General features: G+C 46.6%; 2 protein-coding genes across 2 annotated transcripts; both read right to left on the bottom strand.

The window, feature by feature from the left end:
• Nucleotides 1-5284: 5284 nt before the first annotated feature.
• LOC123039308 (uncharacterized) lies at nucleotides 5285-8361 on the bottom strand. The gene is made up of 3 exons (XM_044462525.1): nucleotides 8210-8361; nucleotides 7886-8111; nucleotides 5285-5614 (listed from the first exon to the last, which is right to left on the bottom strand). Exons 1-3 carry the CDS (start codon nucleotides 8266-8268, stop codon nucleotides 5285-5287), a joined length of 615 nt encoding a protein of 204 aa, XP_044318460.1. The 5' UTR covers nucleotides 8269-8361.
• Nucleotides 8362-15028: 6667 nt separating this feature from the next.
• On the bottom strand, nucleotides 15029-15796 carry LOC123041711 (auxin-responsive protein SAUR50). The gene has a single exon (XM_044464288.1). It carries the CDS (start codon nucleotides 15663-15665, stop codon nucleotides 15165-15167), a length of 501 nt encoding a protein of 166 aa, XP_044320223.1. The 5' UTR covers nucleotides 15666-15796; the 3' UTR covers nucleotides 15029-15164.
• Nucleotides 15797-17305: the final 1509 nt, after the last annotated feature.

Genomic DNA, 17305 nt, shown 5'->3' with positions numbered 1-17305 from the left:
GCGAGATAGCAAAAACCCGGAGCAAGGGCTCGGGAAAAGACACTTTAGGGCAGCCGGTCAACACGACCGGCAGAGGAACCCTAGGTACGGGCGGCACGGCCCTCGGCGTCATGTAGGTCGACCGCACCGGGGGCGGCGCGCGGGTGCGGAAGCGGCGGCGGCTAGGGTTTAGAACCCGGAAACTGATACCATGTTAGAAGGGAGAGAGGGATTGGTGTAATAGTTTGTTGTATTGCTTGAGCCTCGTGGGCATATATATATGAATACATAATTATCTTGGAGTACAAGGCAAGGTAAAATAATATCCTATGCTATCCTAGCTTTTCTAATAATCACGATACTCAACATCCTCCGCAGTCACAACGGTAGCGACGCAGACGGAAACTGGAGAAGAATCCGAAGAAAAGCCGACGGACAGTATGGTCGTTACGCTATTCCGGTGGATACTCCAGCAGCGAGTCGGAAACTGGCGGTGGTTTGTGCCAACTGCTAGGCCTACGGCAGCAGGGCTCGATCCATCGGATCACCGAGGTTTTGGTTACCTTTCTCTCGGCCGGAGGGAGCCACCGGGGAAGACTGGATTCCTCGAGACAGGGGGGCGACAGTTGGGCTGACCGCATCCAGCCGGAGAGTCGCGGCGGGCAACCACCGTGCCCTGCCTTTTGAGCGCATTGCTTGATTCCTGGACATTCGCAGGCCTCGGGGCTATGCACCTGCGCATCGCGGCCATGCGCTCGGGGACACGCGAATTCGGGGCTCGCTTTGGCTCTTCCGCGTCGCCGTACCGGTAGACAGCTATGCTGCCCTCCTCGCGTGCCGCCCGACCAGCTGCAGCTGCAACTGCAACCCGGCGATGTTGCGTCGGTCGGTATCGTCGACTGGTCGGTGCATAGTGTTTTCGTTGGCCCAATCACCGATGTTTATCTTCCTAGTGGTTTTGCTCTTTCGTTTTCGCGTTGCTGCTGGCCTTCCTCCCCTGTGTGGGTCTGTTCTTCCAGAGCGTTCTGCTACCTATTTACTTACTAAAAAGAATGTAAAGTACCCTAAAAATGTTGGAACCTGCACTCTCTCGCCCTAGCTCGCCTCTCCCTCTCACTCTGCTCGCTCACTGATGCCGTGGCTAGCTCACCAGAGAGAAGAAGAAGTTCAGAGAAACGGTGGACACAGAGGTTTTTCCGGCGCACGAACGCCCCATTTTCTTCTCTGAGCACGAACTCGACTGTTTTTCACCCTGTTACAACGCCATCAGGTGGCTTTATACCCCGAGCCAGTGCACCGGACACGCACCCACGCCCCCACTCGCCCCTGATCCTAACCGCGCTCTCCGCGCACTGACCGTGCCCACGCTGCGCCCGACGCCCGCGTCACACAGCCAGCTCCAACGGCTCGCGCCTGACCAGGCCACCTACGGCTCGCCAACAGACGCACACACACACACCCTGGTGCACGGACACGCCCGTGCACCCAACGCACGCACACACGCACGCCCTAGTCCTCGGACCCGACGCGTCCAGCAAGCCCAGTGCGCGCCCATACCCGCACTCGACATGCCCGGCTCGTTCGCCGTGGCTTATTCGCCCTTCATTCACGCCCTAAGCCGCGGCTCAGAGCAGTCCGGCATCTTCGACGCCGTCGTCCACCAGCAGCACACGCCCCGCGGCCGGCTCCTTCAGCATCAGGGGACACTCCCTCTTGAAGTGCCCTCTTACACCGCACTTGTAGCACTTCCCGCGACGGTTGTCCCCGCCGCCCGATGCTGTGCTCGCCGCGCCGTCCTCGTTGTCCTCTTCGCGTGCACCGCCCCGATGCCGCTCGCGCGCACGCCATTGTGCCGCGGTGTACAGCAGCTGCCCATCCGCGCCCTCACCGCCTGCCTGTCCTCGCCGACGCAGCCGCTCGTCAAACGCCTTCAGGTGCCCGAGCGCGTCCTCGAAGAGCAGCTCCGACAAGTTGCAGAACTGCTCCATCCCGGCGACCGCCACGTACAGGCGATCCGGGACGCAGTCCAGGAGATTCTTCACCATCGCCGCGTTGTCGAGGGTCGCTCCCAGCCCGCCGTAGCACGCCGCCATGCCACTGATCTTCCCCGCGAACGCGTCCAGCGACTCGTCGCTCGCCATGCGCAGGAGCTCCCACTCCCCGCGCAACATGCCCAGCCGGGCCGCCCGCACGCGATCAGCCCCGACGAACCGGGCCTTTAGGCTGCTCCATATCTCCGCCGCGGTCTTCTTTGCGGCCACCTACAGCAGCAAATCGTCGGCGAGCGCCCGGAGCAGGTAAGCCCGCGCCGGCTTATCTTTCTTGGCGATCACCACCGACGCAGCGTCCTCCGGCGGCACCACCGCCTCCCACAGCCCGGCGGCGTCCAGGTCGGCCTCCACCTTGATGGCCCAAGTGATGTAGTTCTCCCCCGTGAGCACTGGCGCTGCATGCGCCACCGTGCTGCCCGATCCGCCGGCGTACGGCACGATGGACATCGCCAGCGAGCTCCCTCCTCCACGTGGCTCTGATGCCAATTGTTGGAACCTCCACTCTCTCGCCCTAGCTCGCCTCTCCCTCTCACTCTGCTCGCTCACTGATGTCGTGGCTAGCTCACCAGAGAGAAGAAGAAGAAGTTCAGAGAAGTTCAGAGAAACGATGGACACAGAGGTTTTCCCGGCGCATGAACGCCCCCTTTTCTTCTCCGAGCACGAACTCGACTGTTTTTCACCCTGTTACAACGCCATCAGGTGGCTTTATACCCCGAGCCAACGCACCGGGCACGCACCCACGCCCCCACTCGCCCCTGATCCTAACCGTGCTCTCCGCGCACTAACCGCGCCCATGCTGCGCCCGACGTCGGCGTCACACGGCCAGCTCCAACGGCTCGCGCCTGACCAGGCCACCTACGGCTCGCCAACAAACGCACACACACACACACACACACCCTAGTGCACGGACACACCCGTGCACCCAACGCACGCACACACGCACGCCCTAGTCCTCGGACCCGACGCGCCCAGCAAGCCCAGTGCGCGCCCATACCCGCACTCGACATGCCCGGCTCGTTCGCCGTGGCTTATTCGCCCTTCAAAAAATGTAAGGTTTTCTTTCACCTTTCTTTCCACGATCCTTTCGTCAAACCTTTCTCGTATAATAATCAATCAACATAATTTATTTACCTCATGAATCAATTTCACTTTAATTTACTCACCAAACTGCCCCATATAATAATCAATCACCATAATGTAATATGGTCTTTGCCATTTTGGTTTTGTATGTAATACAAACGGGATTGGGTGTGTGGTGGTGGTTTATCTTGGCTTTGTCAGCTGGGTTTAGGGCTCACTTGAGCTGGGTTCTCTTGGTGTTTTTGGAGTGTTTTGGCTGTAAACAAATTTGTTTTCTTTAAATGAAATTGGGGGAGTCAACCCTTTTATCAAAAATAATAATTATGAACGACGTCTCGGGAGTACCATCCAAGGTACCGCCCACAAATGCTATGTCTCGCTTATGGCGAGACTGATGAGGGTCTTGCCTGTGGTATTTCCATGACAGGATCGGCTTAACAATGCGTTTCTCGGGTGGTTCACAAATTTGGAACCTTCCATCTGGTTTTAAAAAAGTTCCATCCTATTTTTCCTTTTCCTTATTCTCTACTAGTTTTTAGTTTTCCCATTTGCTCTTTTTCTTTTGAGTTTTTCTTCTACTTTATAATTCTTCTTATTTTCATTTTTCTATTATTGTTTGTTTCCTTTTGAAAAAAATCATGAACTTTTTGAAAAAATGAGTGAACTTTTTAATACGTCATGACATTTATTTCACATTACGCAAACAAACTTTTAGTCTTACATGCACATTTTTAAATGTTATGGCGTTTTTTAATGGCAATTTTTTTTAAGTTGAGTGGGCAAACTTTACATTTCCTAGAATTTTTTCTGAAATATCAAGAACATTTAAAACTTGTGATTTTTTTAAATATTATCAGTATTTTTTTTGAATGGGATGAACTTTTTTATAAAATTGCACGAACAAAATTTTAGATTTCATTAGAACAATGCCCATGCGTTGCAATGGGATATAAATATTCTAGTATGTTAGCTTGTGATTTACCTATCAATAATAATATTATTGTGTAAATAAATGTTCATCAAATTCTGACCGTGAATTACCTTATATTTTGATTAGAAGTTTGGTAACTAATTAAAGTGGAATCGGTTCAAAAGGCATGTGAATTAAGGTGATTGATTATCATATACTAAGGTTGGACGAAGGGGTGGTGGGAAGAAAGGTGAAATGGAAACCTTACCGTTTTTTAAGTAGTAGAGATACACATTTAAAAAAATGACATGAACATATTTCTATACATGTGTATACTTTTTGAATGTCACGATTTTTTTGAATGATACACACATTAATTTAAATTCATGAATATATTTTTTAAGTTGTACGGATATTTTTTTAATACATGGTTAACATTTCCAAAAAAATATTTGGTAAATTGTTTTTAAATAAAACTAATAAAGCAATGTTCATGGCATTTAAAGTAGAACAGTTCAAAATATAAATAAAAGAAAGAAAGAAAGAAAGAAAGAAAAGCAAAATACAACGTGCTGCCTAGCATGAAGATGGCGTGTGAAAAAAATGTGCTAGTGAGGAGAGTGAGTGAGCACCTGCCTGGACGTGTTAAATGAGCCGACCATAACACAAGTTCGTTTGAGGCGAGATGAGCATCTGCGTATTGTTAGTGTGCGTTTGCTTCATAGGATATCTTTGTGGTGCAAGGATAGCTATCTTTCTAGCGAAAATCCGTAGGAGCTCTCGTCCTCGCCTGCTCACGGAATCGGTGGGCGTTCATCGGGGTTGGGAGAACGAGCGCGTGAGGTATTTTGGCACAGTGGTCTACGGATAATTTAATGTTAGGAGCAGTGGGAGTGGGATGACATTTGCATCTAGCGGGGCGACGGCCGTTAGAGGGTAGCGGCGACGTTATGCGCAGTAGTAAGGTGTACAGGAGGCACAGACGGAGGGATGACGTATCGGCGGCGGCTCATTAGCCCGCGCCCGCCGCTTAAGTACGGCACCAGCTACCCCGTCGGAGCAGATCCAAATTTAGAGAGGAAGGCAGAGTAGCGCGAGAGGAGATGGTGGACGCGAATCAAGGGGGTGACCAGGCGCCGCTGCCAATCGTGCCTTGCCCACATATGTAGCTCGGCGGGGGCGGAACGCCGATGAGCGATTCTACAAGTGCCGGGATCTGCTCTATCTCATCGTTTTTGTTGTCTTCGGAGGTGAAATACAGACGTCACGAGGGGGTTGCGATTTGTACCGGTGGCAGGAAGCGTACGCCGACCATCTGGCCTCGTTTGGCCCTGCAGCGCCACCGTTGGCGCAAATCCAGCCACAGCAGCAGGAAGCAGGATAAGGCGTGGGAGTTCAAGACATGCAGCTGCCGCACGGCGCACAGGTGCAGCACAACGGCATGGCGGAGGGCACGCAGTTCATTGGGCGCCAGGGGACCGCCGGGGTGGACGCTGCATCTATCAATTTGGTGGCGAACCTGATCGTCGGTGTGGCCATACTTGTTTTGCTGTTGACCGATGTGGTCATGCGCGTGCTGGGGTAGGCAGTAGTCCTGATGGATGGAAGCATAGGTTAGTGGGCAAGGTTGTAATGACGTGGACGCAGAATCGTTTGTCTGGTGATGGCATATCTTTTGTAATGATGAAGGTTTAATATATGTGGTGTGCCCTCGTTCGTGCAATTAAATTTCTAATGGAAGAATGTGGCATGCTTAGTACGACTGAAAAGATATGGTTAAGTGCGAATGGTTTGGTTCAAAGCGTTGTAACAATACAAAATGATTAGAGTAATTGGTAATTAATCTAACTAGTAATCGTGCACGTGCAACGCACGTGTAACATTAGAGAAAAAGGTTTGCGTTAAGTTTGTTTCAAACCCTGAACTTCTATGTATAGTATTATCCCAACTTGAACTTCCAATTCCTAAAATCCGAACCCTAAACCCATGTCACATTTTCCAAACGGATGGTCATACTAAACCTGGTCCACAATCGAGTTGCAGAACGCGGCTAACCACTATTGTTCCCGAGCTACCAACAATCTAACCAAAACACGGTTAACCGCTATTGTTCCCGAGCTACCAACAACCTAACCAGCCAAGGCGCGCTTCGTGCCCTTCATTGTGCCGACATGGGGAGACAAGCCAACGATAGGGGTGGTCTTCACTGCAGGAGCCAACAACACAATGTGCAATCCCCTTTCCCTTCAAGTTCCGTAAGGCCCTAATAAACATATCTTCCGTGAAGTTTCTTCACACAAAATCGAACGACAATCAACATGTATTACTGAGCAAAGCCAAGAGTATCACCCAAAAAGAAAGAAAGAAAGCAATTGTTGAATTAAGAAGAATGGGTGGTGAAAACAATTCAGAAATGTAAGCATCGATTTTTTTTCTATAAACCTGTGATGCATGCAATGGCCATGTTCGTGTAAAACTATTTGTAAGGTTGTGCCATCAGTTTTTGCTTGGTGGCAAACAAAGAATAAGCCTGGTTTTATGTAAAAAAAAAGTAAGAATCTGCAAAAAAATAAGAAGTAGCACATTACAGAATCTATGGATCCATTCCGGCCAATATTCATGCAACCCTTCACATCTATGGATCCATGCTCAGTTAGAACAGTAACAAAATTACAGAATCTGAAACCTCACACATTATTTGCCATAGAATAAGATCTGAAAATAAGAGCTGGAGCAGAGGTCAACCAACATTAACACCTGCAACTAGCATGACCAAAACCTGACCAAGCATATCTGCCTCATGCCAAAGAAACTTTGCATGCAACATGCACAGAGAGACAATGCAGTACACTCGAATGTTCTTGTCTGCCAGGTTACTCAACATATAGCCTAGAAATACAGTCACAACCACTTTGACACACTTGTCAAGAGGAACTTTCAGAGAACTGAGCATAGCAACGGAAGATCCCGCAAACAGAAATCGAAGAATAATTTAATGACTAAAGTAAATCAGGAAATTGTCGATTCCAGTCCATTGTTTCATTAGGAACATACACGCCATCGACTAATCACCTCTTGTGCACAGTCGGTGAAAAAACGACTTTCTAAGAATATATATATATATATATATATATATAGTACCCCTTAGAAGGCTCAGTTTCTATATAGTACCCATTTGTACTCAATTAAACACTAATTAGAATGATCTCACCTACGTACTTCTGTGCTCTTTCCATGATGTGCTCTGTGAAGGGTAACGGAGTCCTTCTACATGTGAATAAACTTGATGAATCAGGCTGCCTTCATTTTTTTGGTATGGTTTAGGTGATCCACTCAAATTTTCATCTAAGCACAATAAAATTGAGCCATGCATAACCCATTTTTCAATGCCTATAGCAATTGTACAGAAAATAGCTCCGCCTGAACCAACAAAAGCATCAACTATCAACGGTGCACGGGAAATCACCTTTTTTCCTTGCAACATGGATGGCGCTTCTCCCATGTATTTTCACATATATTTATACTTTTTTAGTACAAATCAAATGACAAAGCATGTGCCATGAACGGGCTGCATAGTTCAGGCTCTTTGTTAGCTGTACGGAAGGAAACTTCCGAACGACATTCGAGAAGTGTTGATAATTTTCTGAGGCAGCGGTCTAATTTATGTGCCATGGATGAACCAAGTTTCAGAAATAGCTTCTCAGGTAGATCTGACAATGTAAATCAATTCTGAGGCAGCGGTCTAATTTATGTGCCATGGATGAACCAAATTTCAGAAATAGCTTCTCAAGTATACCTGACAATGTGAATCAAAATTCAAAGGTAGTACATGAACTAATGGAACAGAGCGGGTGACAGGATATACCTCTCTGTCCAGCCAGGTGCCTTGAGGATTGTCTTTCCCTGTTGACGGCTCTGAAGGTGGCGCTGACAGGGGCACATCATCGCAAGTACTGTTCAAATCCGCCTCCATTGTCAGCGCTCTGTCCCCAGCGTCGCCCATACTGGAATCGGACGGGGCGCAGATCAGAGCTTCAATGGCTTCGTTGGAGGGCACGCAGTTGCCGCCGGATAGATCCATCAGCGGAAACCTACAAAAGACCAGGGGAGCGCAATAGTAGGGTGTCCTGCAGGCCAGCGCCGCTGTATACTGTGATGGAGAGGGAAAACACACGTGAAGGGAAGATACCTGTCGACCGGATCCGACAGGAACTCGAAGCCATTGCTTTCCGCCTCCGCCATCGCCATGACCGTGAGCTCGGGAGCTTGTGCGGCGGCTCAAAGGATATGTTTTGTGTTATTTTTTCGTCGCAAGCGGCGAGTTAAGGCCGAGGTCCCACTGGTGGGCCAGGGGAAGCTGGGGTTAGATTCCGTCACGGCCATATGAGACAACGTTTTAGAAGTACCGTGTTGATATGGGTTATGTACTAATGGAACAGACAGAAGTTACCGTCGGAGTTGCCGGTCGTAAGACGGGGCTGTCTCCGTATCTCACTGTTCGCTCGTACGATGATACAGTGAGCATTACCGCTCGAGCCAACTGTCGTATACGCGTGTCCGTGCCCTATTCGCTAGCGCTACCAAGAGCAGGCGAGCCCGTGTGCTCTATTGCCACACTCATCTTTCTAGTAGTTGTCATTTATTTGGTTTGAGGATAAGAGGGATGCAGAAGGATAGGGATAGCCAATATGGATATATATTTTCTTGAACGGTGGTTCAGCAGAGCTGGCAAAATGTGACGGATGAAGCCAACCACCCTCAACTCGCACACTTTGAACCCTTTTTTTGGGAAATTCTCACCACCACTAAAACATGTCAAAGCCCCTCCCCTTTTCTCGCTCTAATGCTACCATTGCCACGCTTCCCTATTGATTTCTCATTGTCTGGCCTCCTTCAGTCCTCCCATCCCGATTTCTCCTAAGTTGGCGTCCCCCGTTAGGAATAATGCATGATGGCTCTACTAAGGTACGCCCACGCCCTCCCTATCCTCTTTTCTCTCCCATTCTTGGCGAGTTCCACTTGTTACCGCCGAGGCATCCCCCATCATCTGACATACCGTGTGCACGCCGCCTCCCCTCCCTTTGGTCAAATCAGATATAGTCCAGGCGTAGTGTGTTCCCACTTAGGAGATCGTGAGTAGTCGCTCAAAAAGGAGAGGGGAAGAATGCTAGGGTTTGGGCAGCGGATTAGGGACCCGGCGACAAAATGGACTAGGGAAGAAAGGAGATGCAAGTGCGTTTTGAAGAGGTCCTTCCAATAAGAAGGGGCAAAAATGTTCCTGAAATGTCTCAGAGACGGTCAAAGCCCTTTGAATGGATAGAAATAACGAGAGAGAGTAGTTCTACTGATACACTTGACAGAAACATGGGCTAAACTAAGTAGGTCAAAATTTAAGGGCATACTTGACTAGTTGGCACTAACTAGGGGCACATGTAAATACCCCTTTTTAAAGGATGTTCACATGAACAATATTTTTTATGAAAATACATGTAAATTGGTTGGAAGTACCCGTATATTTTATCTTTTAGGTCTACAATACTTTTATTACATATTTTACTCTTTCCATTATTTAAATTGATTACATGTAAATAAGTAAGATATTTTTTTCTAGTATACGTGCGGTTGCCAACAACACGTTGCTCCACTCCCAACGAATGACATACAAACATGCTCATGAAGCATAGACCCTATATTGCACGTGATGAGCGGTACGCAGGCCGGCCCATCTATAAGTCTTATATTATGGATTTCATCAACGTGTTTGGTATATTCGGTTCTTTTATGTTTTGTAGTTTGTTTCTTTTTCTTCAGGTTTTTCCGGGGTTTTGTCCTGCCTTTCTATCTGGTTTTATTTTTTTCTAAATCATGATAATTTGATTTTAAAGCATGAATTATTTTAAAATTCATGCACATTTAAGTATCAACAAATATATTTTTAAGTCAGTAAACATTTTTAAAAATTTAGAAACATTTTTAAAGTCCATGAATTTAAACTATGAACTGTTTTTGGAACAATATAGTTTTCAAATATGACGAAAAAACTGCTAGACAATTTTCTCCAAACATGCCACTCCCGATTTTTCAAATGTTTTTAGGGTAAAGCCAAGTTTTATTGATCAAAGAGCACAATATGTGGGATACAATTTGGATCATGGGGTTGACCAAGGTAGCCATGGTGCTCCTGACCTAAACAACGCGAAAACTTGGCTAGACTATGTGCTTCACAGTTCGTAGCACACCCTTCAAAAGTATTTATAATGTGGGCATTTTAGCAACAATCTATCAATATATCCACACCCTCATCGGCAAATGGTGTGGGTCCTGGATTTTTCAACCTGCTTTTCTTTATATTGAATGATGTCAGAATCTTTCAAGAGTAGGAGCGCTACTTGGGCCTACCCATGTGGGCATTGAATAACAATCTGTCACTATGGGTTGTGTGTGGAGCGCAGTTCTGATCTTCACTTCGGTTTTGGTTCTACGATTTACATCCAATAGAACTCGTTGTTGGATTTTTTACCGATGAAAAAAAATTGTAAGACTAAAATATTTTTAAAAGCATGAAAATTAAAAACAGAAAAATTTACAAAAACCCATGAATTTATAAAATGATCTTGGATTTAGAAAATGTTGATGAATTTTATGAATTGAACAACCAAATTGGAAAACGTTGTTAAACTTTAAAAAGGTTAAGGTAATGAAACAATGTTCTTTTATTCAAAATAACATTTGGATATTTCCAAAAATGTATTCATGAAATGCTAGGAATTAGTAATAAAGAAAGAAAATAAAAATGAAATGTAAAAGGAAAACGAAAGATCAAAGAAAAAATCCTGAAGGAAAACAACTAAAACCCGTAGACCTATTTTTTTTTCAAAAGAACCAACCGCATGTGCCCGTATGCAACCAGAGTAAGGGGTGTAAATGGGTCGGGCCATCTGATATGCTCCGTACATTCGGCTTCTATTGACGCAAACATTCTTTTGCAGAGCCCCTGAACGGGGAGCCCCTATTGAACGCCCAATGTGTCTGATAGCACTGTGACGCACAAGGGCGATTAGTATTGGTCGTTCCATGCAACAGAGAAGTATTGTGGCAATCCACGCCTTCTATAGTTGTTCAATCTAATGTTTTAAGGAAAACGATTGGCTTATACCGGTGGATCGCACGCAAGCATCCGCCGGCTCGTCTGTACGATGCGTGTCCCAAACGAGAGGTCCTTTTTCTTTCTTTCTTTCGGTCAACATGGCCTCAAAAAAATGTGGCCGCTGCTCGCTGCTTACTGTCCACTACGATGAGTTTCCAGAACAATGTCTCTGTTGCAAAAACCGCAACAAGACCTATGGTGCAGAAAAATTAAATTTGCAATGAGACCTCTGTTGCAAAAAAAAACTAATTTTCAACAAGACCTCTGTTGCAAAACAAACAGAAACAAGGCCTATGTTGCAGAAAATATATCTTGCAAAAATTTCTGCAACATGACTCGTGTTGCAAAAATTTCCCGCAACACGACCAGTGTTGCAATGATAAAAAGTGATGCTCGATCGCTCAATCCATCAAATCCAACACATAGCAACGTCCATGTTTTAATCCTTTTCTTTAGATTCGACCATTTTTTTAAAACATGAATAAATCTTAAATTTGCTAGACATTCCTTGTAAAATCCAATTTTTTAAAAAAATGCTTGATTACTTTTATAAATGGAAACAAAATTTGAAAAGTTGAGGATTTTTTGAAATTCATACATTTTTTTAAAACACAGTTTTTTAAAAGTTCCTTAACATTTTCTGAAAATTTGAATGTTTTTGAATTTGTGGATTGTTTAATGGAGCACTTTTTAAATTCCAAATATGTTTCTAAAATTCTCGAATATTTTCTGAATTTGTGAGGTCAAAACATGAACATTGTTTGAATTTTTTCTTTTTTAACTAGAATTTTTTTGAAGAAATTTTTGAAATTTGTAAAAAAAATGAGAGCATTTTTTAACTGGGAGACTTTTTAAAAACAAAAACAAAGAAAAACAATAAATAAACAATAGAAAAATATGAAACAAAAAAAAAGGACCAGAGCCGGTTAGGAACCTTGTCAGAAAACAGGATGCACTGTAGTAAGGTTGGCCTGCCCATTTACATCGTTGTTGTGCTTGGTTTGTGTGATTGGTCGATTATTACAACGCAGTAAGCGTCATATAGGATTTGTGCCCTGAACACGTCAAAGAGAAAACCTTGAATGCGGTTTTTTTGACCTGGACCAGTAGCTTGTTTAGAACTCGGAATTTCGGGCATTGTGGAAGCACCTCGGAAGTTGACAGGAGAACTTACCATTCTGATCTAGTTTGTCGTATGCCTGCTGATATTTTGAGGCGTTGGTTTCTGAAGATTGCACTCCCTCTGTTCCATATGAATTGTCGCTGATTTAGTACAATTTTATATTTACTAAATCAACGACAATTGATATGGATCAGATGGAGTATTACTAATCTTATATAGCTTTAATGAAATAAAGCTCTCTCTTGTGTGTCATTTCTTTTTAGGAAGATGCAATTCAGTTGTTTGTCCAGATCAGACGAAGCAGCAGTCCTATGTGCCTCGCTCCGCCCAACTTCGACTTCAGTACGTACAAGAGACCTTGTTCTGACGCAACATGCACTTGAAATTCAGTTTCTCCGCCCAACCCCGGCCCTGTCTCTTCCTACTAAAGACAAACGGTAGAAGTCCGTGCATGGCTCACCTAGTCCCAAACTTTTTGTCATTTCACAGCAAGGTTACGTGATGCTACCTGGATATTCCTAGCACCTTCATAGTAAAACCGACCAATCGTTTCTTGCTTTTGTAGTTCACCAACTCACTCCAAGTGAAAAGAACAGATTTTTTTTTATATTTCTATAATCGGCCCGCCGGTCAATTCGTGCATGACATCAGACCGAAACTGAATCGTGCTTATGGACTGCAACCACGCAAGCATGCATTGAATATGCTCCGATCGGTCCAAGCAACCTATATTTAGACTTTGATCCCTTTGATTTGACTACTGGTGGCATCTGCATACCTGCATGCAGGTGCTACCCAGCCTGGTCAATCAAACTTAAGAGGGCGGGCTTTGCATTATAACGTACTCTAAACTGGCTTGTGTTTGACGTGATCTACGCAGAAGACAACAACGACAGTTACTAAGCACGCGGTGGCGCCATCCTTTCGCTGTTGTCATCTTGTACCTAATGCAGAAAGATACAATCTAGGGCCAGGTAACACCACGAGCAACAGTCCAGGTGTACTTCTCACTAGGAAATGGCAAGTGCAACTGTCATGGGCTTATGGCTCATGACCCGTGACTGCCTTGTGCACAAATCGTAACGAGGATCTCAATCTTATGTGCTTGCAAGTTGCTATGTTAGCTCACCGCGTCGGTGCCTAAGCACGCATAGTTCATCTGTTATTCAGAGCAATCCATTATATAAAAAACTTTGTTATTGTTATTATTACTCGGAAGTGTTGGCCAGGTTGCACTGTCCTCGATCCTTCCTCGCCAAAGGACAAGGGAACAGGAGGAAATTACCAAGCTAACTAGTTGTACCTGTGCTTCCTTATGTGCTCCATAGATTTTAATTCGGGTTTCTCTGTCGTGGTATTTCTGTTCTCTCTGAAGAAAAGACAATTCATTGAAAGAAACTCGAGAACAAGACGATTCCGTAGTGGGAACGCCGATATGCTCTTGCTCGGGGTTGCTGCTGGCCCCAGGGCCCAGGCGGAGGGAGGGAGAGACGGCGTCGACATGAAAGAAAGAAAGAAAGGCCGGGACGGGAGTAACGAAAAGGAAAGGATGTGACGGTTTCTGCGACGCCCGTCACAGCTTTGCCCAAAGCCAGGCGATTTCCCGGATCCATCTCGGCTTGCGTAGCCCAGTGGCGCAAGTGCACCTCCCCGGGACGGCGACCTGAATCCAACGCGTCCACTCCTCGCGGAATTCATCCATCTGCGCGGACACGACGACAGAGCGGCAAGTTGGAAAGCCACCCGTAAAACGGACGGAATCCATCGGCGTCGCGGTGGAATTCCACCGGAGAAAAGGATGCGCGCGCACGGGCGGTCCCTGTCTATCGCCGGTGGCGCGCCAAGGCCCCGGCCGGACCCGCGGCCATGCAGATGCAGGGGCGGTACAACTGATTCGAAAGCGGGGCACAACGGTGCAAGGCACGGGACCGGAGTGACGCCGTGCTCGTTGGCTGTCGTTGCCGCTGCTATGCTAGCTGTGGCATCACGCCTATGGCGAGCGGGGAGTGTGGCAATGGCGTGCAAAAGTGGCATGGCCAAAGGAGCGTGCTCCAACCAACCGCCGAATCATGCGTGCGTGACCGAGGTACGGCCGGCCGGGGGCGTACGGTTTCGTACAGTAAGTTTGTACCGTTCCCACCTTCCTCGGTGGGGAGGAGTAGTAACTGAGTGGCACGGTTCCCCGTACTCCCTAGTCAGAGATAGATAAGCATGAATTCAATGGCGTCGGTACTACCTCCATCTAGGTGAATAAGTCATTCGCGTAGTTTCAGGTCATCGATTTAAGCAATTAAATATGTGTTATATGTCATGAAAAGTATATCACTAGATTTCTACACGAATGTAGTTTCTAAATATATATTTTTTGTCGCATGTAATACATATTTAGATAGAACTACGCAAATGACTTATTCACTGAGACGGAGGTAGTAGCATTTTGCTCGCGAGAAATTTCTAGGCTGGGCGGGATGGCCGCAAAATCCATTGCAGACCGTAGCATCGACTCCGATAGAACCTTTTGTGTTCATACTACCATCCTCCGGTCTTGAATTGAACGTTCGTAAGAGAAATTCGTCGGCCCGGTTCGCTCGCTCGCCGGAGTTCGTCAGGGTCAGATTTGTCAACAGCAAACGATGAAACTTTAGAGATTCTGAGATGAACTTGCATCCACAATCCATAGGAAAAAGAAAAAGAACGGCGTCCATCCACTAGTTAAACGGCAGGAAGATGAATCAATGGAACAAAATTAGCCCCTTTGCTGATGGAAACACACATGCACTGTACACCATGTCACCATTCGCCTCCACCGCACGCAGCAGCGGAGGCGATCAGGCCAGCTAGGGCCGGGGGACTCCTACGCCTACGGGCCCGATGCTACCACCTGGCGAACCCCTTCTTCCCTCCGGCGGCCACGGCGGCGGCGCGCTCGAACTTGGCGGCGGCGCAGGGGATGGTGATACCGCCGGGGTGCTGGAAGCCGAACGCCTCCTCCGCCTCCCTCAGCAGCTCCCCGAACATGGGGTGGTTGAAGTACACCACCGGCACCACGTACCGCAGCGGCTCCCCGGGCCCGCCACCGCCGACGTACACCGCCACCTGCCCCTTGGGGGTCTTCACCGCCTCGTCGCCGCCGCCGCCGCCGAGCGTTCGCTGGCCGCGGTCCGTACGGCCGAGGCTGAGGAGCCGCGCCAGCGACTGCCCCCACCGCAGCACCGGCGCCAGCTTCTTGGCCTCCCTGCCCTCCACCGGGCACGGCGTGTCGAGGCGGAGGTAGCCGCCCCGGCGCCGGCTCCGGCCGCAGAGCGCCCACCGCCACGCGGTCAGCAGCTTGCGGCCCAGCCGGAATCCGCCGCGCAACCTCCTTGTCCTCGGCATGGCGAGACCGGGATCTGAACGAACCGCCCGCGCTCCCTTTGGCCTCCTTTCCTGGACGAGCGAGCGAGGGGCTCTCGCCTTAATAAATGGGAGGAGACGGACGGAACTGGTAACGGAAGTCGGAGGGAGTGTGATTAGTGGGGGAAGTGGACTGTTTTATATAGGCGTCAGCCTCACCAGAGCGGGCTGTGCGCGGCTTTTTTGAGATCCTAAAATTTCATGGTGTTTTTTTCCTGCAGCTCGTCGTTTTTCGTTTTGATGAAAGGAAGGTTCTTGGCTCCGTTCGGCGCTGGGATTGTGCCTACTGGCTGGCAGGAGAAGATTTCGTATGGGGTATTTGTCTGGGATTTTGCGTGTTTCTTTTCTTTTCTTTTGACGTGATTTTACCTTGTTTTCGGTGGCGAGGCGGCGTTTTTGTTCGGTAATGGCTGGTGTTCTCCGGCGGGCACGGGCGTGGTCCATGATATCCGCTGGACTCTGGAGAGCGTCCGCCACACTACGCCCATTTGGCTAGGCTGCTTTGGGCCACAGTTACAAGATAGAGTCATGTACTTCTGTCCATGCAATTACGCGCAAGAGCCTTTGCATGTCGACGGAGTGTAAGCCGTGGGATGTCCAAATCCATCTCATTTTTTAGTACGAAAATCATCAAAAAGGACCACAGCTAGCTAGTTTATACTCCATCAGTCCCATAATGTAATAGTGTTTGAGTGTTTGTTTTATCACACTGTACTTCCTTGTTTCTAAATACAAGACTTTTTAGAGATTTTCAATACGGACTATATATGAACGTATGTAGACGTATTTTAGATTACAGATTCACTCATTTTTCTTTGTATGTACTCCCTCCGTTCAGAATTACTTGTCTCGGAAATGGATGTATCCCACAATATAAGACGTAGCTTGCAAAAACGTTTATATTATGGGACAAATGGAGTAGCTCGTCAGAGCATCTACATCTTACCTAACTCTAGGAAATGCATACGTCGTCGTCATTCACGCATGGCTATCATTGTGAAAATAATTTGGTAACCAAGAGCCGAACTAATTTACAAATCAAACTATTAATGTAATTAATCTTTACTGCTAAAAGGGTATGTGTACCTTGTCGTTGTTTGCATGTAGCCATTAGTGCAAAAATAATTTAATGTCCAAGAGCCGATTAAATTTGAATATCAAGTCATTAATGTAATTAATTTGCCAAATACTCCCTTTATTTTTAAATATAAATATTTTAGAGATTTTAATATAGACTACATACGGAACAAAATAAGTGAATCTACACTTAAATACGTCTATATACATATGTATGTTGTTCATAGTGGAATATCTAAAAGATCTTATATTTAGAAACGGAGGGAGTAATTAATTATATGTGCAATTAATCACATTCATTTAAATAGGGATTTTTTTCGAGTGAAATTAGTTTGGAAACCGGGTCATTCATGCAACTCATCAGATGTGGGGATTTTTTCTCACCCTATTTCCCTTATACTTTTTTATTTATTCTTTTCAAAATTGTCCATAATCTACCGCTTTTGCATACCACCACTCTTTCAAATATTGTTTCATCCTGTAGCAACACACACGAGTATTTATCCAGTAGCGCTTATTTATCCAGAAAAAAAGTCACAATGACC

Source organism: Triticum aestivum, chromosome 2B (genome assembly GCF_018294505.1).
Source record: "Triticum aestivum cultivar Chinese Spring chromosome 2B, IWGSC CS RefSeq v2.1, whole genome shotgun sequence".
NCBI lineage: Eukaryota > Viridiplantae > Streptophyta > Magnoliopsida > Poales > Poaceae > Triticum > Triticum aestivum.
Note: the sequence above shows the minus strand (reverse complement) of the source record. Positions and strands in the feature narration are given on the sequence as shown.